Genomic DNA, 27,364 nt, shown 5'->3' on the forward strand with positions numbered 1-27,364 from the left:
GCAGAATCCTGATGCTCCCCATTGGCTGGGGAAGTTAACAAAATATGCCAGATGAGGTGAAAAAGTTTTAAAACTTGTTTGGTCATCATATATCCAGCACTCTCAAAAGGTTTTCCAATCTAAACAACACTACTAGATCCAATTTCCAGAATTCATTCATTCTTCCACATTATAAAATGACACTCACTTTTATGTGTGTCTCTCTGTGTCTGTTCAATCTTACCTGTGATTGCAGGAGGCACCAGGATAAGACCAGTGTCCTAGTTCCACTTCCAAAACAGCTTGAAAAGCCTTTCTGGAGCTATAACAAGCCTTGCCTCAAGTGTGCAAGAACGACACGGAAATGAGAGACTGTGTGCCACAGCTGGTATGGATGCCTTAATGTTCCCCCTAGACTTTATATTCTTCCATTCAAAGTATCCAGTAAGAACAAATATAGCAAATATACAGTTTAACAAATGTATATGCACATAAAAATGTACACCAAGAGTTACATGCACTATTTTTTTCTGCTTCAACATTTGGTAGAGATAGTTATAACATTGGCTTCAAGGTAAAAAATACAGTACAGTAAGGTAGTCAATGCCTGCATATACAAAACAATACTTGCTTTCTAATGTTTTATTAAATGCAAAAAAGCTCACCATTGGTCAGCAGCAGATGCCTTAGGGAAGTAACAGCACAGAATAGAGTATTCAGTTTGATCTTTAATATTCTAGCAGATGATTTGTATAAGAAAAATCCTGGCATTCCAGACCTCCACTAGCACACGCTTGGGACTTTTCTACTTTGTGCATTACTCTGTTGACATCTACCAAGTTGCTAATAATTAAAGTTGCTTTATTATATCTCTATGAGTGCTAACCAGCTCTAATAATCTCCTACCACAACCAATTTTTGATGGCTTCCTATTGGCAACATGCCAACATTTTTTATTTTACAAAACTTAGATTTTCAATTGAATAATTTTCCAATTAAAATAAAGCCCCATGTATTGCCTGGAGTATTGCCTGCTTAAAAATGGAGGAAACTAATTGCTTTCATTTACTATACATACCACCACCAAACTTGGACTTGTTTCTCTTCCCCCTTTCTTTGCTGAGTTGCTTGGACCAGGAGAGCTACTGCTGGTTAGAACAAATTCTATAACTTGCCTTGACAGGAAGCAGAAAAGTTTTCTTGCTCACAGGATTAGGAACCACTTGCATTTCTATTCTACAGTAATGGTGCATTGAGATTGGGAGGCAGGCAGATCACTGGCTGGAATGATTGTCCAAGCATTTAGAGCTGATTAGAGCCCATTGGTTCAGGAAGAGGAGAGAGTAGAAGTGTGCGGCTGAGCCCCCCCCCCAGGCTCTTCTTCAAATGCCTCATTCCCCCCAAAAAGATACATTTCTCCATGTATAATATGGACCATAGGGTGAGGCTATTAAAGGGGTGTCTGTTATAATTGGAAAAGTATGGTAAGTAACTAATTTTTCAGTCCACAACACTCTTGTATATACAAATATCTTTGTGCATCTTGAGGCTGTTGGTAGATGCAGAGATTCTTTATCTTTTTCCATTTAACATGCATGCCATATTTTTCTATTTTTACTTTATATTAATTTTTTCAAGGTAATTCTGGTAGCTGAGGAAATTAAGCAATATCAGCTTACTCTTGAAATATCTCTTCAGATGAGAACAGTTAGCTCAAGCACTCATTTCTGAATTAACATTTTTTGCCCAATTAATATATATTAAACACAAACAATTAATGCAAAAGCGCCTATTTTAGTTCCCCACTAGTGTTCAGAACAGTACAAACATATGCCATTACTAGGCCTTGAGGCTCAGCAACAACAGATGGATTTTTAAAATCCCTAGCATATTTGTAATTGTAACAGATTCATCTCTAAATGTGTATTGTTAAGTGACAACACTCCCACCCTCTCTACTTTGAAACTAACTCAGACAAAAATCATTTAAGTCAGTGATCTTCACTATTTTTGAAAGGGGGGTGGCACGGCCGAGTTGCCCGGGCCAGGCGTGAATGCTGAATTTTTAAGTGGCCCCATCCCATGACCACCCACTGCCTCACTAGGTCCCCCACTTGCTCACCCGCCGTGCAATTTGAGTCAGTGCTTAGTGCCCTTAGCATTGGCACGGGTCTTGACACTCTCCCTCTTGCCTTCTTCCTGCTGCCGGCACCACCACTTCCCAACTGATCTGCAAAGTGATAGGGTTGAATGAGCCCACACCACACAGTGCAGCCACTGGGATTTCCAAGCCTGCTCGTGCAGCTGCAGTAAGAGAGTGGATGCACCCCTTCTTCTTACACATAAGCAAAACAAAGGCAGGCCCGGAAGTGGCAGCAGGAAGACAACAAGGGAGAACAAGAAAGGGAGACTGCAAGACAGAACTGATGGCACTACTGGCAAGAGGAGGAGGGGGCTCCAGAAAGACAGAGCAGCAAGCTGGGGCAGGCACAGAGCCACAGGGCTGGCAGGAGGAGGAGGAGGGGCAACAGAGGACTGCCATTGAGGTCTGTGCAGGCCACCACTCGCTGAGCAATCAAGAACAGTGATTTAAGTAATCAAAGTATTTGAAGGTGTAATTTAGAAATATCAATTTGTTTCATTGCCAAGGTGGAAAAGGAGAAAAAGAAAAACAGGTTGCTTACCTGTAACTGATGATCTGGAGGTGATCCGTTGTATTCATATGAATGGGTTCTGCGCCTGTGCAGGGACCTCGTGGACCGATTAGCTAGCTCCTCGTGAAGCCTCCAACTGCCATGCACGAGCCCGTGCTCCCAATATCCCTTGCAGTTGGGGCGTGATCTACTCAGTTTCTGGCGGACCGTCAGTTGTTTTCCATGACGATTTTCATGAGCTCTGTCCTGCCTTTAAATTCCGGGGAGGTTTGGGCGGGTTTTATGAATACAATGGATCACTTCCAGATCATCAGTTACAGGTAAAAAACCTGTTTATCTGGATCATGATCCGTTGCATTCATATGAATGGGTGATTAGCCAGCTGTAGCTCTGGTGGAGAGTTTGCATGCTATTAATTTAGGGCAGGACATGTTTTAGCACCCACCACCCAAACTTTCCGTCTGTTGTTTGGCGCAAACCTATCGCATAATGCAGTATGAAGGGTTGGCTTGAAGACCAGGTTGCAGTCTTGCAGATCTCTGCAATTGAAACTCCTGCTAAATCAGCCGCCGATGAAGCATAAGCTCTAGTGGCATGTGCTGTAATGGTTCCTGGCGGGGTTTTCCCTTGAGTAGTATAGGCAAGTTTAATAGTTTGAACAATCCACTGGGCCAACCTCTGTCTAGAAGCTGGTCTTCTCTTAGCATTTCATTTATATAGGACAAATAGATTGTTTGTGTTTCATATTTGTTTTGTAGCATCTAAGTAGTACAGAAGTGCTCTCCGGACATCCAGAGAATGCATAGCCCTCTCTAGGTCCGATTCTGGGCTTTGAAAAAAGGTTGGTAGTATTATATTTGCATTGATGTGAAAATCCATCGTCACCTTTGGTTGGAAACGCGGGTCTAAGCGCAGCAAAACCTTGTGTGGGAAAAACTGCGTGTATGAACGATCTGCTCTTAAGGCCGCAAATTCACTTACCCTCCTCGCTGTAGTGATAGTGATTAAGAAGGCAGTTTTTAGAGTCTTTAAACGTAGGGTTGCCATAGCCATAGGTTCGAAAGGTTGGTGTAGCAAAGGCTGCAGCACTAACGTCAAGTTCCATCGCTGTTGTGGCTTCAGTATTCGTGGAAACAAATTGTTCAGGCCCTTGATGAATCTTTTGCAATGTGGATGGGAAAAAACCATAGCACCTCCCCATCCACCATGCTCTGAAGAGATTGCTGCCAAATGCACTTTCAAAGAAGCATTAGCCAGGCCCACCATCTTCAGAGTTGTCATATATAACAGTATTTGTTCGACAGTAGCTTTCTTTGGGAAAAATCCTTTCCTCCTGGCATAGACTTTGAAACGCCTCCATTTGCTGCCATAATTTAGGCATGTTGATCGTTTTCTATTATTCAACAGTATTCTTTTCAATAACCTATGCGCTACACCGTCAGTTTCAGCGTCCCTAACTGTGGGTGTTGAATTGCGCCATGACTCTGTGTTAGTAAGTCCAGTCCTCCAAATTGCGTAGGAGACGGAGCACATAGTGGACTTGCGAAAGCAACTCTTCCTTTTTGTCACTGACCATAAGCCAGTCATCCAATTAAGGATAAACTACGATTCCACTTGTTCTTAAGTATGCCACGACTGCTGCCATCACCTTGGTGAAAATTCATGGTGCTGTGGACAGTCCAAATGGCAAAACCACAAACTGGTATGCTGTATCTCCTACAGTGAACCTTAGGGATTTGTGATGCCTGTTGCATATGGCTATATGGAAGTACGTGTCTTTCAGGTCCAGGGTCACAGCCCACTCCTCCCAATCTAGTAGGTGGAGAATTCCCTGAAGTGTAATCATCCTGAACTTCCTGGTGTCCACATAACAGTTCAAGTTTCTCCTTGGGGATTTGAAAGTACCGGGAGTAAAATCCCTTCATCCTGTCCACCCACTTCACCTGAACAATTGCCCGTTTCTCCAACAATACTTGCACGTCCATCAGTACTTGGGTCGGCCTAGTATACGTTACTCCCTGAAAGGGCAGCAAAGTTTTGAACTCTGTCGCATACCCAGATTTTATAATCTTCAAACCCCACTGATCTGATGTTATGTTGTGCCATGCTTGGGCATGGCTTGCCAGCCTGATGGACGTGCTGACACACACAAGACCAGTTTTGGGGTCTTGGGCACTATAGCTTGTGTTTGTGGAATCTCGAGTGGTTGAAGTAGATTGGACCTGACCATCAAAGAGACTGCTTCAGTTGTTCTTTGCCTTGCCTCTGTCCTCTTTAACGCTGGGTATAGGGTTTGTTGCGTTGGAAAGGCTTATATTGTCTCCTATAATCCCTCTTCTCCTGTCTATATGAAGAGCGCCCTTGTTGTTGCCTCCCATATGCTCGGTTACGTGAAGGTTGGCTCCCTGTAGCAGCCATAAATGTCTTTGCTGTAAATTTTGGCTGTTTCCAAGATTGCATGGTCGTATCTGTAGTTTCGGCAAAGAGCCCCTTTCCATCAAAAGGCAGATGTTCCACCCTATAATGCATTTCTTGTTGTAAATTCGTGGAACGAAGCCACGCGTGGCGTCGCAGGGTCACTGCCGTGGTCATTGCCCGAGACTCTTTCTCTGCTGCATGCTTGAAAGTGCTTAACAGGTGCCTAGTAACAACCGTAATTTTCTCATAAGTTCTCACAAAGTTTCCCTGAAATTTCTCTGGCGACATTGTCGCAGAGTCTTGGAAAAGCACATCCCATAAGTGATGACCATACTGTGCTAAACAGGCAGAATAGTTAGCTATCTTAACAGCCAAACTCGACATGGCATAGATTTTCCGGCCCAAGACGTTTAGCTTTCTGTCTTCCTTGTCATTTGGTGCAGAATGGCGCTGTCTGCTTTTTGCAGAGGTACATTCAATAACTAAGGAGTTCGGTATCGGATGCTTCATCAGGTAAACATTGTCTTCCTCCTGCACACAATATAGTCCCTCAAGTTTACAAGAGGTAGCCGTCGAAGTTTGCAACACTTCCCAGGCAGTCTGCGCTGCCTTCGTTATTGTAGGCAGCACAGGCAAGGATACTGGATGGGCAACTTTAGCCCGCGCCATCATATTATGTACTGGGTCTTTTAAATCCAGCTCTGGCTGTTTCAATTTGAGGCCTAGGGCCTCTGCCATCTCCCAAATTTGGATGTGGTACGCCTTTCGCTCTTCAGTTGGTGATACCGAAGTATTTCGGGGGCACATCAGCCAGAAGTTCTGGGTCCAAAAGTTCCTCCGGGATAGTAGGCTTGTCTTCAGTATCTGTTGTATCAGAAGAATCTGCATCCCTTGAATCTGAGACTTCAATCAGTGTAACTGGTGTGTTCTGCACATGTACCACCGAATGTGCAGTTGGTCTGGGCACAGACGTAGGTGTGTTCGAACGGCATTGGCCTAATCTAGCCTCCGCTTCAGACAAGCGTGAAGGAGCTTGGGCTGGCACAGTCCTTGCTTGTGCAACCATACTACGTTCTTGTTGCAGCGACGGCTGCACCAGGCCCGCCTCTTGTTGAGCTTTCCAAATTTTATAGTCTGCATAATCCACTGGGTATACCACCGGTGGGGCATGTGAAAAACCACACAAATGTGCTGATGAAGATGGCCGGGCAAAGTATGGTGAAGCTGAGCAAATAAACAGCGGAGACTGTCCAGTCAACGCTGCCCTATCAGTCACTGTCTTCTGGAAATGTACTGGGCTAGTGGCTGCCGACACCAAATGAATAGGTCTCAGTAATGACGGCTGTTGAATCGGTGACATCGAAGGAGTCTTCGATGCCGGTTGGATAGTAGGCGTTCTAGGTGTCCGGTGCCGAGCCCAATCTCGACTCCCGAGAATCCATGAAAAGTCGTTGGCGTGCTATCCATAGAATCTAGGAGAGCCAGCAAATCAGTCCTCGCTTTAGCAGTTGCTGATACTTCCTTCTCTGCAGCATCTTCCCCGAAATCAAGATAGTTCTCCGTCTGGAGTCTTGGAGTCATGCCGGGAGACACAAGTGGGGTATGCGCAGGCGTAAGCTCCACTGCCGCGCAATGCTGCTGCACTTCCTTCGATCCGGAAGTATAGGAAATCCTATATGTCAAAGTGTCTTCGACTCTCAACACCGTGCATCGACACTGTGTTTGGCATCAACACCAACTCTGACGCTTTATGTGCCATAATGTCCGATACCGACGGCACGATCATCAAGCTCGAAATCATCGACCCTGACAGCGCTGATAAATTTTGGCTCTCTATCAATATCGCGACCTACAGTGTCGAAGTGTCCGACACCGTTGCGTCCCAGTCTTCAAAGTCAGATTGCAATGCTGTAGGCGATGGAGTTCGGCTATGAACTCGAGTCTTTTTTGTCTTTTTCCTTGGCAGTGAAATCTCAGGCTCATCCTCAGTCGAGGATTTGCGCTTATGATGTTTGTGCCGGTGGTGCTTCTTCTCAACCACCTCAGGCTGCTTGAATTCATGTGCCTTGGTGGCTTTCGACTGCTGTTCAGCAGAGTCCGTCACAGGAACACTTGGGCTCGGTTTCGAAGTGCCCGGTGTTGAAGGACACGGCATCGAGGCTTCGACCTCCGATCTTGACATCAAAGCCGAGGGTCTCGGCGTTGGCGGGTGCAGCGCGTCATCATAAAGGGCTGCCCGCAACCTCAGTGCTCTGTTTTTAAGCGTTTGCTTCGAAAAAGACGAGCAGGTGGTACATTTTGCAGGGTTATGCTGCTCCCCCAAGCACAACAAGCAAGAGTCATGCGTATCAGTTGAGGGCAACTTTGCTCTGCATTCTGAGCAGCGTTTAAAAGTTGTTTTCAGCTTGTCCTTGGCAGACATAGCATCAGACATCACCCTCAGGGCAGCAGGAATAATTGTTTTTTCACTTGTTGTATTGTCTTTAGCCAGTTCCTTTAAAACAGCCCAAAGTTCCGTTCGTAGTTCCTAATCCGTTCCGAGTCTTTTCCAAATAATCCAATAATATCTGAGGAGCTATCTAGTCCGAGGTGTAGATGCAACGCCAGTCTAACAGAAACTGAGTAGATCATGCCCCAACTGCAAGGGATATTGGGAGCACGGGCTTGTGCATGGCAGTTGGAGGTGTCATGAGGAGCTAGCTAATCGGTCCGTGAGGTCCCTGCACAGGCACAGAACCCATACATATGAATGCAACGGATCACGATCCAGATTAAATGTTATCCAGTTTAAAAACTCTGCAGTAGATATTGTAAGACTTGCACAAATACATCATTGGACAATCAGCTTTTTAATGTGGCATGCTGCACTGAATCACTATTATAAACATTAATCCTGTTTAAGCCATGAAATTTTCACTTATGCTCATTTCAATCTATTGCCCCACCCCCACCCCAAAAATTGAGGGTAGCTACAATTGCTATAAGTTTTCAAGTAAAAGCTGACAAATTTTATAGGTGTTTACACAAATGTTTAGTGCCACTAAAATTAATACTGTGAAGTAATAGATTATTAATGGGTCCATACCAGTATAAACAAGGTTAAGTGCTTAAAGAAATCCAGTTTAATTTTGTAATCTGTGTATCTATAAATATTTTATTTGAGGCTGATCAAGAGTTAAACAGAATATTATTTTTAAAAATCTGAGTATACTTTATTATGGTACCACCACTTTAAAATAATGAATTCTAGTTATTAAAATAATTGTCTAAGCTGATTTGCCCAGTATTTTATGGGACAGCGTTTGGAATAACCAAGAAGAAGAAGGGGGGGGGCAGGGGGCAGATCACAGGCAGTACAATCCACTTTATAAACGAATACCTAGTCCCATAGAAGTCAGGGCAGGTAGATGAACTACAATCAAGTCCCATCCTGTCTAGGATTCTCACTTCAAAGCAAATATATCTAATTCACAGTAAGTACTGCTGCTTCTAATGTAGCTTTTCCCCAGAAATACAACCATACAGTAAACCGAAAAAATATAGGCAGAAGGTCTCTAGGAACAGTCTTGCAAGATTTAGGGTTTGTTCAAATCAAAAGTGGAAAAATCACTCTGTATCAAGTTCACAAGATATCCAACACCGTTTTGCAAATTTACAATAGACCAAGTAGAAGCTATATTTAATCTGGGGCAGTCATTTTCTGCATAAAAATGCAATGTTTAAGTTTGTTTTAATCATACTGTAAAGCACCTTGCAATTATTTATGAAAAGCAGTATAGAAAAGAAATAAAATTAAAAAGTGTTATAAATAATATTTATTAAAGATAATCATACCCACTTTTAAAATAAAATGTTAGTGACTTACAAAACTGCAACCAAACAAAAACATTAAGCATACAAATAAATGTAATGAAAATGGATTGCAGCAATTTTAAATAGTCCCCTTTCCAAAGAGTTATAGGGTAGAACTACACAATATAAAATTTCATGTTGCTTCCCCTCACACGAGGATTGTTTTTATCAGACAAAACAGCTGTAAGTGGAAGAGGGCTGGTGAGTGGTTGTGGTGATGGCCCTTTCCTTTACCTTGTCCCGTTGCTTTTCTCTGAGTGATGAAAGATAAAGGGACTTATAACACAGTTACCAGAAGCAGTATAGCAAAATGCAGTACACAAAAGTTTAAAATGTCAGTGCAAATATGCTGCAGAACAAAACTGGCCATTATGAACATTTTCCTGAACACCCTGATTATTTGATACTGAATAATGGGATAAAGTGTAACTTAAATGACACAAGGCAAAGCTTATCTTTGAGGGCTGTTAATTTGATTACCTTAGTATGGAAAGTGCTTTGATATATGAATACTATGAATTTAGAGTTTTTGAATCATGATTCAACAAGGAAACGAGGCAATGAAAACTTCTCTAGTTTTATCCTTGCACTGAACAGAGAAAGAAAAAAAATCTGCATCTCGTCCCCCCACCCCCTCCCATACCCTAGCTCTGTACATGAGCTAACATGTAGCAAATGTAGTATCATGGCATTTGATAACATTCTGCACATTTCTATGATTTTCCACATTGTTTTATATCTGTCCCAGGAATTTGATTGTTTCTTTTAAGAGAGAGAGAAAGTATGGGGAATGTAACAAATTTGGACCCTGAATTGTAATATAGTTCCTGAGACCTTTTGGAAACAAATTTAAAGAGTAGAACTAGATTTATTTAATTGACATGAGGAGGTATAAATAGTTGGGCCAAAGATGTCGTTTATACTCCCAGTTTTCTCCTTAAGCCAGCACAAAGCCTTGCCATCCAAATGTCACTTTTTAACTACAAATTAAAAACGTGTATTAGGAACAAGTCTTGGTATGCGCATTGCGCAAGTTTCACATTGGCCATTGTAGGAGTTTCCATCCACCATGCTATTGAATACGTACTGAGAAAACTGTTTACTTAAACAGGTTGCATTGCTAAATCCAGTAAGTTTACTTTCAAATTTAAAAGTAGTTGTGCATATTTGATTGGTCTTGAGTTTACCTGTTATATCCTTCTATAATAGTAATTTAGCTTCAAGCAACACTTCTGAGATTTAAAAGAAATGAAGGAAACCATGCAGTTTCACAAAGGGGTAGAAAACCAAATTATGCAAGATGACTTACCTCTTTTTATGATTCTAGAAGTACTCATACAATGGATTTTGTAAAGCATCAGATCATGCTGCAGCAGCTACAGGTACTTCCCTGGCTTTAGAAGCTGAAACACTCTGTTATATTTTACAGTAAACTGCTGAAAATTCTTTACACATACTGACCAATTGAAATAAGGTAAAACTACATGTTTAATAAAAGTCTTGAGCATAAACCAACATCATTTAACTGCACTTGTATCTCACTAAAATAAAAGGAATTAGAGTATCAAGTAAACTATTCAAGTCTCAGTAAATTCAATGGGATTTACACAATTTCATGTATTATATTTCTATATCAGAACTTGAAAGCTAGTATGATTTTTAGAGTTTCTTTTTTTAAAAAATCATTCTCTGTACTCTGTATTTACTTTTATGCAAACTGCTTTGAACCTTTGAAATACCACTCCAAATGAAGCTGGAAACTGTTCATAATAAGACAGATTAAAACAGATAAGCAATAAAATTAACACACACTTGATAACACAATACAAATAATTAAAAGGATTAAACAACCTTAATACCTCACTCAGCTAGGCAAAAGGTTTTACCTACCCTCTCAAGAGCCAGCACAGAGGATGCCAAGCAAAGAGTTCCACAACTGGGGCACCCCCATGAGAAGCATCAAGATCTTATACAACCCACTATATCTGGATAGTGGTGGCACTCTAAAAAGAGAGCCTTGGATTATTTCGGTGTACATGGGAAATATATGGGAGGCTGAATTCCTTCAGGTAGGCAAGACCTAGGCTTTGGAGGGCTTAAAAAAAAAAAGGCAAACAGCACTTTGAAATTGGATTAGAAACAAAGAGGTAGCAAATTTAAGAATTATACCTCTTAACATTCTAACAGCTGCATTCTGTAACAGTTGTTATTTCCAAGCCATCTTCAAAGGCTGCCCCACACAAAGTGCATTGCAGTAATCCATTCCAGAGGTAGGAATTACAGAGGCAAGGTTTGCTGTGGCTCAAGTGAAAGGGAGTAGACAAAAAAGGCAGCAATTGCCATGATTTCACTTGAAACAAGAGCACTCCAAATTGCAAACCTGTTCCATCAAGGGGAGCATAAGCTATCAAGTGTAGATCATTCTCCAGCAACTCAATTTTATGTCCCACCCACGGCCGTTACTTCTGTCTTGCTTGTTTGAATAGAAGCTCAGCTATTCAGCCTCATCCATCCCATTACCAATTTCAAGCAACAATTCATGGATTCTTCTGCCTCATTAGAATTTGAGGGAAGGGAGAGGTGATTGTCATTAATATACTGCAATGTACTCCAAATATTCCAGTGACCTACTGCATAGATGTTAAAAAGCCCAGTGGACAGAACAGAACTCTACAGAACCCAACACAGCAGAAGAGAAGCCTTCAGAGTGAAAGAGAGTTAAGTTTACTCTTTAACCATCCTTTAAGTATATTTATAAAGGATGGTTCACACTGAGCTTGGCCTTGACTCAATGAGAAGCATCACCAACAGAAGTAGATTCTAATTTTAGGCATAGATTTCCATAATCATCTCAGGCAGAGACAAGGTGTTACTTCAAAACAAATCTTTATTTCACAGCTTACCAATTATAAGCTGAAAGCTACAAAACAGTTATCTCAACAGGTATGAGGAACCAAGCATGCTTCTCAGCGAAGATCTGTGAAGGACCCAGTACCACATAATACAATTAATTTAATAACTTTAATGATGATAGCTTAGAGCTCTCTGATTGGATCTTCACTTGCTTAAGCACATTACATGACTAAATCCCCAAGAACATGTGTAACATCAATGCACCGGACATTTGCAGCCACTTGTACTGCCTTTTGCCTCCATGTTGAAATATTAGATTCCCCAACTACCTGTTTACCACTTATCAGCACCCTAATAGCAAAACATGGTGTACCATCCTATAACTGCTAATCAGGCTGTACTAAAGATTAGTCAAGCTAAACACTCTACCATCAATGGCTATTGCCAAAATGCTTTCTAATCTTTGGAAATTATGCAACTGGACCTCCAAAGCTGTTCAACAAGTAGGAGCAGAACCATAGCAAAGCAGTACCACCTACTCCAAATCTTGCAAGGAAGTCTAGAAGGATACCATAGCTGATAGTACTGATAGCTGCTGAGAGGTCCACAAGCATCAGTAAGGGCATACTGCCCTTTCATCTCCTACTATCTTAAACCCAGAGTTGAAACCAGACTGACATCATAGACCCATTTTAGATCCATCCAAGAAAGCCTGGAGCAGGGCTACCATTTTCTGTAGTCCCTTGCCCTCCCAAAAAAGTATACTCAAGACTGAAAGTAATTTGCTGGATCTGAAAGATTCAAAGACGGTATTCTTGTTTGTTTTTAAAAGAAGCAGCTGTACTATAGCTTCCTTAAGAGGACGAGGTACCACTCCTTCCTTCAAGGAAGGATATGTATAGAAATTGAATTAATAATACTAATACTAATAATAATAATAATAATTATTATTATTAAATAACAACAACAACATAATATAATAATAAGAATCGAGCAGAAAAATGGAAAAATAAGCTACTGCATGGTCAATATTTGCAAAATATAAGTGGAAAATCAGACATCACCAAGACCTGGCAATGGCTTAAGAATGGCAACTTGAAGAAAGAAACAGAGGGTTTAATACCGACCGCACAAGAACAGGCACTAAGAACAAATGCAATAAGAGCAAAAGTCGAAAAGTCAACAACAAACACCAAGTGCCGCCTTTGTAAAGAAGCAGATGAAACCATAGACCACCTAATCAGCTGTTGTAAAAAGATCGCACAGACTGACTACAAACAAAGGCATGACAAGGTAGCAGGGATGATACACTGGAACATCTGCAAAAAATACATGCTACCTGTAGCCAAAAATTGGTGGGACCATAAAATTGAAAAAGTTGAAGAAAATGAAGATGTAAAAATATTATGGGACTTCCAACTACAAACAAACATCTGCCACACAATACACCAGATAGAACTGTAGTCAAGAAGAAAGAAAAACAAAGTTAAAATAATTGACATAGCAATATCAGGGGATAGCACAATAGAAGAAAAAGAAATAGAAAAAAAAACAACATACAAAGATCTACAAATTGAAATTGAAAGGCTGTGGCAGAAAAAGACCAAAATAATCCCAGGGGTAATTGGCGCCTTGGGTGCAATTCCAAAAGACCTTGAAGAGCACCTCAACACCATAGGGGCCACAGAAATCACCATCAGCCAATTACAAAAAGCAACTTTACTGGGAACAGCCTATATTCTGCGATGATATCTATAACAGCAGCAACAACATTGACAATAAAATTCAGCCCTCCCAGGTCCTTGGGAAGGACTCGATGTCTAGATCATACAAACCAGTCAATAACACCTCTCTCTCTCTCTCTCTCTCTCTCTCTCTCTCTCTCTGTGTGTGTGTGTGTGTCTGTGTGTGTGTGTGTAAGTAAGTAAGTAAGTAAATAAATAAATAAATAGCAGCCTGAGCTGTCTCCATGTTAGAGAGATTCATCAGGGTCTTGACAGAACCGCCAGCTATGGACACTGGAACTCCCTAAGAGCTGTTTGGAAACTGATCGGATCTATACACCTCTGGGGGTGGACAATTCTAATTGGTCCACCACTGCTGCGGAAGGTAGATGGGCCAGTCAAACTTAACCCTACCACCACATCATCAACTCAAACTCCTCCACCTCCAAATCGTTTATTCCCTGATCAGCAAAAACCAGATCCTGCCACGTGGGCAAGGCCCGATGCCAATTAAAATAGGCCCATGATTGCCATGGAGGCTATGAAATCCTGAGCCACTCCTACAAGGGAGCCTCAGCATGGACACTGAAGTCCCAATAAGCTTGGGGAAACCAAAGCCACCTCCAAGACCACCCCCACTAGATCAGGTATGGAGACTGGGGGTGGTCAGTAGGTCAACAAAATCCCCAACATATCTTGGAGGCTCACCACCCTCAAGGACCAACTCAAAATTCTGAGACTGCCTAACCGGGCACCTGGAAAGGTCTCATGATAGACACTCCATACATGACCCCAAGGCAGGGCTGCTGCAGGAGCAGAAAAACCAGGTTGAGAGAGCTGAGAGACCAACCACACCCAGCTCTTCCAACCAGGTTTCCATCACACATACAAGGTCAGTATGCTCATCCACAATCAAATAGTGGATGGGAGATGTTTTAGCATTTACTGACCTGGCATTCAACAGCAGCACCTAGAGGAATGGTTTCCAGAACTCCCTAGGGCTCTAGGACTGGCAAGAGCCAGGAAAGGGAACAGGTCCCAACTGCCTGGACTGTTTCCCCCTTTAATGTCCTGCCGAACTCCTACCGCCATATCTTCCTCTGCCCACTACACATGAAATCACAGCCCCAGACCATCCCCACTCTTCTGTTCAACAGAACTCTCTTCCCTTTCCCCCGCCACCATACATTCAAGCAAAAGCAATACAATGGGATACGGTTCAGAGAGTCCAATTTGTATCAGGTGGGAAAAAAATAATCTACCAAGTTTTTAAACTAATATTTAATAAATGACAAATCATCAGATGGAATCATGGACACCAATTCTGCTCGACGAATTTACCACGATCACTGCCGCAGAGTAGGCTCTAAACTGAGTTTTCCTAGAACTGGCCTGGTATCTCTGAATGTCCACCTCAACCATTTCATTGCCTGTAATCCTCATTGTACCAAGAAACAGTGTAGAATCCAACCAATGAAAAATGGTACTAGAAGAATGATAGCATAAACACTTCCTAAATTATGCTGCTCATTCATCCATTTAATCTTAAAGTATCAGATAATATATTTTGCAATATTCTCTTAAACTAAAGATAATAATGTGCATTTTGAGGCACAGAAGAATTATTCTATAGTAGAATTATCATGCAATTCACGTGACCCAATCCCCAAACACCACATAGTATTAATATATGATAGGATAATATGCTATTACTTTTTAAATAATCTTAAATAATCTTTCAACAAATTTTACAACTCCAATGCATTTATAAATATACAATTAAACTACTTCAATATTCTTAAATTCACTTGTGTGCTATGGAGAAGATTTTTCAAGCAGAAGTTGGTAGTTGGCCTACCAACCTTTCATTTTATTCAATTCAGACACCATACCAACCTATGATTAAGGAAGCTGAACATTGCAAACCATCATTTGTGATCAGCCAGGAAAGCAGAATCAGAAACCATGATTTGCAAATCATGTTTTCTACCAGCTGTAGTTTGCTGAAATGTCTGAATTGATAACCCATAGTTATGGATGTTGCTCTACTTTGGGAGGATGCTGCACCATGGAAATGGAAGTGTTCAACAAACAGAAAGCAAAATAAACAAGTCATTCTAAACTGTGTCTTGTTGGTATATTTTGAAACTCAAGTCATGGTTTGGGTTCAAAACTATGGCTAGCCCATACACGGTTTTCTACAATGTCTGAATTATTCCACTGAAGTGTTCAGTTTGCAACATCAAACAAATGTGGTTATCAATCCATAACCCAAACAATCTACACATAGGTTTTTTCAGAGCAGGCTCATTTCCAGTAGCAAGTAAGCAATCTGAAGTAAAGATAAAATTGAGATTGTGTATAGGTAATAAAATGAAACTCACTATGTGCGCCTAAACCTAAACTTTCCATGGCAAAGTGTAAATTAGTCAAATACAGACTCAACCATTCTAATCAAAAGGAATATTCCAGTCAAAAATTTAGTTTTATTCTAGAAATCACTGTAATTCAACATTTTTTAAGCTGCAGTAGTTTCGTTGGAGACTCAACAATCTCCTCACTATGAATAGATTATCCACATTTCTGCAAATGCACCAACTACCCTTTTGTGTGCATTCACATGAAGGTGATGAGTCACCAGGCCTTCCATAAGTTGTAGCTACCTAGAAGAGTTTCTTGCAATTGTAGTGGTTGAAGAATAGGAGGCAGGAGTCATGGAAGTCACCACCAGGAAGTTAAAAGCTGCAAATCTGAACATTAGAGTCACATATTATATTCTTCATATAAATAGTTACTAGAGATAACTAGTATCTCTACTAGATAGCATTTGCTTTGTGAACCATTGTAGAACTGTGAATGTTAGAACTATGACCCAGTTCTGGACTTCCAGGAACAGATTAAGAATCTCAGCAGCAAGCTAGGTTCAGCCACTGGCATTGCTACTCCAGTGCTTATCCTTCATAGAACACACAAAAGGAACTTACACTGAATTAGCAGGTATGAGAACAGTTTGATAATATACGTAGCCAGGGGTGGATATGTTGGCTGGATTTAGCAGCCAAATTTTCCTCATCAAGCTATGATGGTACATTGCACACCAGGACATTTTTCACTCATCATTTTTCACTCGTTGCAGACTAGTACATTAGTGGATTTCTGCAGGACATAGAAATTTCCTGTACATAGCTTTTACACAGCTTTGTACTGCATGTTTGGCCACACTTGGAAAGTTGGGCAACAATGGGTTTTATTGTTTTTAATGCTAATTTGGCAGGAACCAGACCAAACACTCCACTCTATATGCTACACAGCCTTAGCTGCAGGGAGCAAACCAGCACATATATGGTCTTAGCTGATGTTGATTCCTAAGGGGCAGGTTTGGACTTCCAGGAACAGATTAAGAATCCAAGCAGCAGGCTAAGTGCAGCCACGGGCATTGCTACTCCAGTGCTTATCCTTCATAGACTATTCAAAGGAACTTACACTGAATTAGCAGGTGTGAGAACACAGTATGGCCCAACCCAGCCACCCAGCTGTATGAACAGCACATCTCCCCCACCACACACACATGGCATGTCATTCTGGCCCTGCAAAAATCAAAATGTGGGCAGACTGTCCAAATTGCTCCTAAACATGTAGTTAAAATTCTAATTTAGCATTCTGTGTGATTTGGATTGTTAAGCCCCATGTGACTTATATGGGAATGAGGAAGCATGCTAGGTGTGTGGGAGAAAAGAGAGGCATGTGCGTGTGTGCGTGCATACATACACGCTGTGCATTCCACCGCAAACAACTAGATGCCTGATCAGACAGTATCATTCACATTATCTGAAGGTCAAACTAAGATGTATACTTTCTTTAGTTTACTTCTGAAAAAGAATCCACACTCTTACCAGAGCTGTGGCTTCTTTTCTTTCTTTTTTTGCCTGAAACTGCTGCATTTTCCAGGAACGGCTAACTTTGGCAATCCAAAGACAAAGACCAGAGACAGCCAATCTTTGGGAACATTCTTCTCCAAGCTTTGCTGTGCGGGATAGAACAATCCAGCAACCTGACAGATAATCGGAGACTCTAATAAATTTGGCATATCCTAGACACAAGTGCTTCATAGATACAGTGAACATACACTTGGATGGTATGAAATCATCAACTTTGGGGATCTGAGGAGTTAAGAATGTTTCCTGAATGATCTCCTGGAGAGAGAGTAATGGTCCTTTGCTTCTCTAGAATGTGCATGTAATAGCAATGCAGTAACCTTTATAAGAAATACAAATTGAATATTGTTGCTTCTTTTCTGTACAAGTTAAACACTGGCTTTCCCCCCCAAACACATCTTGATTCCATTTTGGCAGATTACGGGTGGTGGTGTGGTATACAGATAAAATTGTTATGGAAGTCAGACTTCATCTATTCTAGGGTCTACCAGTTGTCAATCCTTGACATATGCCAAACATTTGCAGATCTTTGTACAAATGTTTGTTAGCATAATATTATCCTTTCCCCGCAAAAGGTAATAGTGCCATCTCAATAGTCCTCTGCTGATGAAATTCAGCATCTCTTACAATAGGTGAAGTAATATTTGACAAAAAAGTATTAGTAGTTGGAACTACAGAAGATGTTGATCATAATCTGGGCCCTTAAAAAGGAGGACAACACCAGGGGCGCAGCCTCCAGTGCAGCTGCTGGTGCAGCTTGACAATAGTTATGAGATGACAATTCAAACTGAGGTGGAGTAGAAAATGAATTGTTGGATATAAAGCCACACATACATTTGACCAAAACAAAAATTCCAACCCGTATATGCTTCATATATACATTTGCACAATGGTTATACATCTCCCAGCTGAGTTTTCTACAAATTAGTGAGGATCACTAAACACATAGGAAGCTTGGTTGATGATATTATACTTAACTTTTTCTTGGTTGATGATATTATACTTAACTTTAATACTGAAAATCCTAAATTTGAGACATACAGGTGACCTTATGTTTCTAAAATTTCAGTCAAACTAAATATTAATTTTTCTCAAACAGTAGCACGCAGAATAATAATAAAATAAAAGTTGATATGCTGTCAGCACTGAAAAAATTCAGATACCAAAAAAATGTTTTATTATGATTCAATAAACAGAAAATTTGCTTTAATTTTGTAAGACATTACAAAATAGTGGTGCAACATGGTCATGCATTTGCAGTACATTTGTGTACACACCCACCCACACACTTTTGTCTTTTTTTTGTCTACCAAAGACAACAGAACATCAGAATTACCTTAAGAATGGCTGTAATTCAGCCCTTAGAAGCATCATCTCAACCACATCCACCTAATAAGCCTATTGGGCCCAACATGGCTCTACTATATGGGAATAGTAGCATAAAGGCACATTTTATCCTCTTGACTTTGTAAAAATTGCATCCATTGCTTGTGAACCATTTGTTCATTAGCTTATCACTAGAATTTCCACAGAATTCTATGAATTCATCTCTTACAGCTAGTTATACTATTATGCAGAAGAGTAACCTTCCCTAAATTATCTCCCTCAAATATCTCTATTTTTCTTCTTAATATTAACACAAGCTTTGAAATGCTACATCATTCCCCATAAGAATGTAACAATCTTTTAAGAGGAATTAAATAGAAAGGGCAATGAAAGGATACTAGAAACTACACTTGAGAAAGTACTGGGGAGCATCACTAAGAAATCATGATGCATACACTTGATTTCTAGAAAAATTAGAAGTATTTCTGGTTCTTCTTTGTAACAATTTTACATATTTCCTACCTTCCATGTTTGGAAAGCTGAACATTAAATTAGGGCAATTTGAAGCAGTTTTCTGAATTTAAATGACTAGCACATTTCTAGATTTAAAAACATCTTGCTTCAACCATGCAATGTGTATGAATGCTTTTTGAAACAAAAGGGTTGTGCTGAACATGTGATGCCACTTGTATGCATTATGAACTTAATGCCATTATTAAAGTGATCACTGCCTCTTGGCTTTGACAAGAAAAAGAGAGAGTGAGTGAGTGAGAGCGAGCGAGCACACACATGAGCGCTTCCCAATGCCACTTTTAGGAGAATAACATAAACACAGGGAAAGTTGTTTGAGATAACGCTCTATGCAAATATGTTTTTAAAAAGTATTTAACCTGGGAAAAGTTATCAGTAATATGTTTTTCCAACAAACGAATAGTGATGCAGGGAAATTCCTGGAATTAAACATCTGGATCAGATTTTATCCCATTTTAACTTGTACAGCATTCATCAAGTACAAAAATACTAACCCAAAACGAATATAGAGATACTGCTTTAATTTTACAATGATGAAGATAGTGTACAGTAAAAAGTATCTTACCTTAAGTATATGAACTACTTTCTTCCAGTTGTTTAAGAGAACACTGTCAATTTAGCACAAAGTGTTGATGTGTTTTGTCAGATAATGCAAAACCTTCTCCCCTCTACCAACACACCATAATTATTCAGCAGCAGTTGTCTTTTTACACACCATCAGTATGCTAAGATTTGCACTATTAAGCAGCTAGGTTTTAATATACAATCATTCACATTTGAAGAACCTTTCAAAGTATGGATCACAATATTGGTATGTGCCAGTAGCTTCTCCTTCCGCCACATTTTATACCTTGAGTTCGCAATTCATGTTTTAAAGCCCTTACACAGTGAATCCATTTTATTTTGCAACTTTAAAAAGCTGGTGAACATCTGCATCAAGAGCACGATTTCCCAATGGAAAACAAGAACTGAAATGAATGAAGCGCACTAGTGTAAACTCACTGTGCCTGATCCAGGAGACCAGCATTAGCACAGCTGTAATCACTATTTGTACATGTAGTGAACCAGTTTCCTATATACAAAACATTATTTTGTGGGATGCAAATGTCTCCAATACTATTAATAACATTCAGAAATTAACCTTTAAGGAAGAGACTTGGGAAATATGGCCACTTCATGGAAAGGCAATACAAGACCTCTACAGTCAATTATAAGCCCTTAAATATGAAGTTCAGAATACTTTAAAAACTACATATACCAGGTAAGTTTCATAATTTCTTTTCCCTTACAAGAAGTGATTGCCATTCATTATCTAAGGTTATAAAACCACAGGTGAATATTTACTAGTGAGATTTTTCATGACTCAAATTTTTTATTTGGAAAGCTGAACACTGGATACATTCTCAAGACAATCCCATTGCAACTAAATTTGTACACATTGCTGAGAAGTAACATATTTCTTACAGAGCTATATTGGATTATTTAATGTTTCAGATGCCCTGCAATTGTGCTAACCTCAACATTTGTCCTAGTCTGTACTTCAAGCTGCATTTTCGTCTGCATACAGTAACAATGGATAAAGCATTTTCTCTTAAGAAGGTAGGAATCATAAAGAAAAAATAAAGTATGCTTACAATTAAAATTAAGGACAGTATTCATAACAATGTTGCAAAACCATTTAAACTTATTGGTTTTATATTTTATTGTAAGCAAGTAACTCACAAGTTTCACAGCATGGTCATATTATATATTGCTGAATTCACAAACATCTGATGTACAAAATGTGGTGCATTATTTATGCTCTACACTAAAGCCTATGACTGAATACAAAAAAGTTCAAGGTTTACAAAAAAAAATGTTTTAATGACTACATTAACAATAAAACCGTTTTCAAGGTAATAGCTAAAATTATAAAGGCATAACACCAGATTAGCCATTGATCTCTCTCAATAGTAAGGAATGAAAAATTCAGTATCTGCGACGCTTGTTAGGTCCTTCAAAGCTTCCCCCTGGGTTTCCTCTACCAAATCCACCAGGTCCACTACTGACGGCACCTACGCCACCCATAGATGGCTGAGGAGTTTCAGAGCCTGTCCTATTAACCATAGGTGAACCCATTTGCGGTGGGCCTCCTTGAGGGAATCTCTCAGTATGCTAATACAAAAATAATATGAAGTCCATTTGAAACAAGGCAACGTTTGAATTACAGTAAGGACAGACAAAATAACCCAAATGGTGTTTTCATGAAGATCAGGAGATAGTCCAGCAGAGTCAGGATGACACATAGAAGGAAGAAAGGAGCAATTAAGTTAGTTGTTAGCTTACTGTTCAGTTTACTTTTCAAATAGTTTATATTGTGCTCACCAGTATATTAAGATAAAAGGCAAACAAAACAAAAACAGATTCAAGTAAGGCAATGCCATCAGTAACCCTTTCTAAGCTGCTCTGAGTTTTCTAAAGGAAAAGCTAGATAGAAGCATAATAAATATTTTGCATTCAAATTCTCTAGTATAAAACCAAGTGTGGCAAGAAGATACTTGGTCTAATAATAATAAAGGTTTTGCAGGACATTACATCAGTGCTTTAGATGAAAATAGAAAGCAGAAGTAGCACATTTCAAACTGAAGGACAGACTAAATTAAGATACAAATGCAATTATTAACCCATACTTATAGTTCTATAAAAGAAAATGCAGCCAAATGCTATTATGCACCACAATCATCCGCCAGATTTTGTGCCAAGTTGCTAGTATAGCTTTTCTCTGAAAATATTAAGTGCTAACCTAGAGAGATTAAGGACTTTCTGAAATAGGATCTACTATTAATTAGGGAATCATGTATCTGCCTGTAATATATTTTTGCATTATGGCCAAAAAGGCAAGGACCTCGCAGGCTGATTGATTAGCTCCTCTCAACGCCGCTCCCACCTGCACGTGCTGTGCTGAGTTCGTTAAAATTGGCGGTTGGGGCGTTTCCTTTTCAGTTTCTCACAGACCACCCATAGGGACGATCCACAAGACAATTAGTTTCTCTCTACCAACTGATTCTGCAGTGGGGATGGCTCAAGAGGAACTTATGGCTACAATGGATCACATCCAGATCATAAGTTACAGGTAAGCAACCTGTTTATCTGGATTGTGATCCATTGTAACCATAAGGAATGAGTGATTAGCAAGCTTACCCCCTTATGGAGGTGGGTGCAGATGACCCATAGCCTATGCTAACACCCTCTTTAGAACAGTTCTCCCAAAATTTGCTTCTCGTGCCATCCTCAAATCTATAGTGTAATGTTTGACAAGTGGTAGTTGAGAAGACCCATTCCTTATGGTTACAATGGATCACAATCAGATAATAAAGATTTCTGCAATGTTCAGAAAGAGCACATATATAAATTCAAAAGTCTACCAAAAACAAATTTTATATTCTCCTTTGAAGCTAGGGTAATAAATTTGATTATTGTGCAGTCTGAAAAAATCTGCATCTTGACATCACTTTTATTTTTTCCAGTCCAATTTATATACTTTTGTGTTCTCTGTACTATTATCTCTAACTGCAGCAACCTGAAAAAAGCTCAGCAGTTTAAAGAATTACAAGTATTAGGAAGACCAAATGGCCATATGTGAACTTCCTTTTATGATGACTTGAAAAGATTTTTCAAATTTTATGCTGTGCTCATTACCTTCAACTTTGTATTTAGAACTAACAAGCTATAGTGAATCCTCTAAATTTCAAACATACAGCTGAACAGTTTCTAGAAAAGTTCAGTTTCTTACTATAAACTACAATAGTTGTTTTAGAGGAATTATAAGTAATGCAGATTGAACAGTTTAGAATTTACAGATAGGATTTTTATTTTCTTCTTTAGCAAACCCCCCATTTCTATAAACAGATGCTAAACTGACAGTTATTTTAGAAAAATAGACCACTTCCATTTTAGTGACACTAGGAGCAGGCCATTAACACCAGGCTGGTCCTAAAAACTGAAACTGAGCCATGATGCAAGTGTCATTATTTCAGAATTAACAATGAGTTTTGTGAAAACAGATTAATATTTGCAATTTGAAAGAGGTCTTCCTGATTTCATGCTGGAAAAGGTCCATTGTGTGCTGATAATTCCACTTTTTTTTAAAGTATGAGGTGTTATCTTCCCGTTCACTAGCACAATAAAGCCAGTTTCTAATGGCCATTTATTGAGGAGGTTAAAGAAAGGGTTCAACTGTCTATTTGTGCATTCTAGTCAGGCTATGATGAACCCACTAAATTTACTAATTTAAAAATCTCTGATGAAAGACTGTAATCCTCAATAAATTCAATCTAAAAATGAAGACTATATTTGTTGACAAAGACAAAGTATTAAGTAAAAATAGGACAATGTAGAAACATACACAGGGGGCGGGGGGGGCACATATACAGTTAGAGCTCCATTTGTTTATTTTCCCTACAGTGGTTTCCACTGCAAAAAGGACGAGTCATTGTTCAGTTTAAAAAGCAGCCTCTCTTTTTAGCAATGGGAGCTGATGTAGCAAAACACAAATAATGAAATTCTATCTGCACAGATCATTTTTTGGGGGGCACACCATTTCTTTGCAACACAGGCATAGGAAGGAATGTAGTACTGATTAAGCCCCTACCCACCGCCAAATTTTACAGCTAAAATACCTAATGTATTACAGGTTCCAATGGACAAAGCTACACCTTGTTTATGACCTAAGCAACTGAATGTTGGTATCTGTCTTAACCTTAGCAAGCAGCTGTTGCAGTAACACAGGTGCATTTATGATCATGCCATCACTTGTATATAACTAGCATGTGTTAAAAACTCAATTTATCCAACAATATCTTCACACTGTGTATCATTTCAATACATCACACAGTCATCAATGCAAGCTATAGAAGTTCACCTGCCCCTACCATTCCAAACTAAAAATTCCTGTCTCGGCTATTCTTCTCTATAAATACATACCCTGTTATGTTGTTGTTTTTTGAGGAGTGGTAATTTTTACTGCACAACATGGTAAACAATGGCTAACATTCTTCCAAAGCACATGCACTTCAAGGGACTGTGATGATGTGCCAGGAGCTTGCGCAACTTCCAGTCCTTCTCACACATGTGGTAGCACCAGAGCCTTTAGAGCTTGAAGGTTGCCTGTGCTCTGGAAGCACTCAGCAAGACTGGAAACACATCACTCAGTAATGCATTTCCAATCTCACAGAGTGCTTCCAGGGCATGGACAGCACTCTGAACTCTAAGGGCTCTGGCACAAGAGTGCATGCGCAGCAGGACCAGGGGAACTATTCAAGGGCTCCTGGCACATCCCCACAGTTCCTCAAAGCACACACCCTTCATTTGTAAGAATGTCAGCCAGTGAAGTTATGACTATAGCTATTCTAAACACAAAACTTCACTTTCAGTGGTTGGAAGTGTTAAAACAGATATATTTTCAGTAAAATACTGCTTTTCAATCATTCTGTGTATAGTTCTTAAGTATAATAAACTACACAACTTTTCATGTAACTTCCATAGCAGTACTAACAAAACCAGCATGCTGTGGAACCAAGTTTTATCATTAAGTAGTTTTTACATAGACAAGAAAAAGCACTAACTCAAAAGTTCTACTGTTAAAACTACTTTTAGTGTGAAGTTATCTTTGCCATGATGAACTAGATACAAAATTTAAAAATTCATAATACGTTACCACAGCTCCATTATCTGGCATCATTGGTGTCCCAATGTTTGCAGCTCCTTCTGGCCCCAAGGAAGGACCAGGACCCATTGCAGGGCCAGGCATTGTTCCTCTGTTGTTCATATTCATACCCATCATTGGTGGTGGTGGTGGAGGAGGACCTTGGTTTCCAGCAGGTGCTGGGCTAAAGGCATCTATGCAAAACAGTCTATACTTAGAGTAGTCCTAACTGAATTTTAAAGAATTAAAAATTTACAAAACAAAACTATACAAAACATCCATTATTTGAAACAAATTGCTTATATTCTTTGAGACTGTACATTTACTTTTATACTCTTTTAGATAAATAATTACTTAAAATCACCACTCAAAATGAAGAGTTTGCCATATTTTTATAAAATTATATTGACTTGCAAGGATGATTTCAATAACATTTGAGTACTCAAAGCCAAAGAGTACTTCAGTATCTGTGTGTTGGGGCAGCCAACTGCAATAGCCTCACTGCATTCACAGATCTCCAGTTTCCCTCAGGACTGAGGTCCTAATTTGTGACAGCTGATCAATTTGTTATAACTTCGCATTTCAAAACAGTAAGACACTATAAATACTCCTAAAGAATGAAACTCTTTGGTATGGTATATAAAAGCAAACTGAGTGAATTGTGAGGTTTTCATTCTCCCGTGCATTCATTCAGAGGCATTTATTCAAGTAATGAACAATTTACTCAGTTTCACTAATCACAGTATTAATAAGACAACTTGGTTTGCACCTAAACATCTAGAAATTCCATGACAACATGAACACATTGCACTTCTAGAAACTCAAGTAACCTTTAAAAAGATACACAATGACTTGTAGCAACTTTATTTTAACCCAATTGTAGCCATTTGTTTGAATCCTAAAATCAATGTTAGATTTAAATAATCATTCTCATGACATGTGAAGTACACTCAAAATACACATTACACAATGCAGAACCAAAGTTTTCTAGTTTTCAGGAATTAAGACTAGATAAAATGGTGACAGTCATTTGCTTAACTGTCTGCTGCATTCATGTACTGCAGGCCTGCTCAACTTTGCCCCCCCCCCCAGCTGTTTTTGAACTACAGCTCCCATAATCCCCAGTCACAGTGGCCAGTAGCCAGGGATTATGGAAGTTGTAAACCAACATCTGCAGGAGGGCCAAAGTTGAGCAGCCCTGATGTACTGTATAAAGCAGAAGGGTGGGTAAGCTAATTTTTAGGTCAAAGGTGGGTTAGTGGGGCTAGTGGATACTGGGGTGGACTTTATTATTCACAATAGCACTCTTAATAGTAGCTTCAAATGCCACACATTTTATGCTTCTTAGAATGTGATCATTTGCTTATTTATTTATTTTTATTATTTATTAAAACTTTTATACCGCCCTTCCAAAAGGCTCAGGGCGGTTTACATTAAACATGCTTATATTCTGATTTATCTTCTCCATTTACTATTCTATATGCCTCAAGTCTTTGAATAAATCTTAAGAAAAGCCTACCAAGGCAATAAAAGACCTGATTTTTCAAAAAGTACCTCAAGTACTTTTCTCCAGCCTAGCTCCTATACTGGAAGTAAGCTAGGCTGGGTAAAGTGTATCTAGAATGGCCATGTGTGGGGAGGTAAGGAAGGGGAAGGGTCAGCTGCCATAAAGGAGTTCCCATGTACTCATTTAATTCTGACTGCACTACCCAGCTTTATACATAAACAGGGCAGATACTGGAACAAACATGGTTGCTACCAATGGCTGACATGTTGCACAGTACAATGTGGGCAGATCTGTACCACTCACACCACTGCGGGCATCTAAAAAACACACCAGCAGCCTTGAGCAAGAGCACAAATACTTTAATGCCTGCAGTCCAAGAATAAGTGTCACAGAAGTGCAATCACACAAATATTTGCACTCTTGCTCAAGACTGCCTGTGTGTGTATGTTTTAAAGACACTGCAGCAGCACAGGCAGTTCAGAACCAACCGCATTGCACTGCACATGCTGGCCACTGTGTCTAGTCTGGCCCTAATATATAGAATTAAGGGTTCCAATTATACCAAGGCCAAGAGACATGACATTGCTATTTTTTTTTTAAAGGTCTGGATGGTTGGTTATAAATTTGTCAATAAAATGACCATTAGCTGTCAGTTAACAGATCAAAGCCACTCAAAGTTTATCAGGAATGGCAAGCTGCAACATTACAATACTATCATTAATGGTATGATAGGGACGCCACTCAAAGCTTATAGAAATTGTTGAGAAAAGTACAGTTCGTTTATACTGAGAGCTAAAGAATTACATAGAGGAAAGATGCATAAACATACCAGCTACTATATGTATGTATGTAAAAGTAACTTTTCACTCAATTACAGCTAAACATCTGGGCACATGTATGAAT

The 27,364-nt window shown here is 39.6% G+C and overlaps 1 protein-coding gene across 3 annotated transcripts in view; it reads right to left on the minus strand.

Annotated features, from left to right (window-relative positions):
* PSPC1 (paraspeckle component 1) overlaps positions 1-27,364 on the minus strand; it is a 101,413-nt gene that overhangs the window by 18,259 nt on the left and 55,790 nt on the right. The window contains exons 8-9 of one of the 3 annotated variants that reach the window (XM_053309689.1): positions 24,967-25,148; positions 18,569-21,425 (exon numbers count right to left, since the gene is read on the minus strand). The exons of the other annotated variants lie outside the window; for them this stretch is intronic. Coding sequence (XP_053165664.1) covers positions 21,240-21,425; positions 24,967-25,148 — 368 coding nt within the window. The 3' untranslated portion in view covers positions 18,569-21,239. Of the gene's footprint in view, positions 1-18,568; positions 21,426-24,966; positions 25,149-27,364 lie in introns of those variants that run through there. 3 annotated transcript variants of the gene reach the window in all.

The sequence above is a fragment of the Hemicordylus capensis genome, chromosome 3 (assembly GCF_027244095.1).
Source record: "Hemicordylus capensis ecotype Gifberg chromosome 3, rHemCap1.1.pri, whole genome shotgun sequence".
NCBI lineage: Eukaryota > Metazoa > Chordata > Lepidosauria > Squamata > Cordylidae > Hemicordylus > Hemicordylus capensis.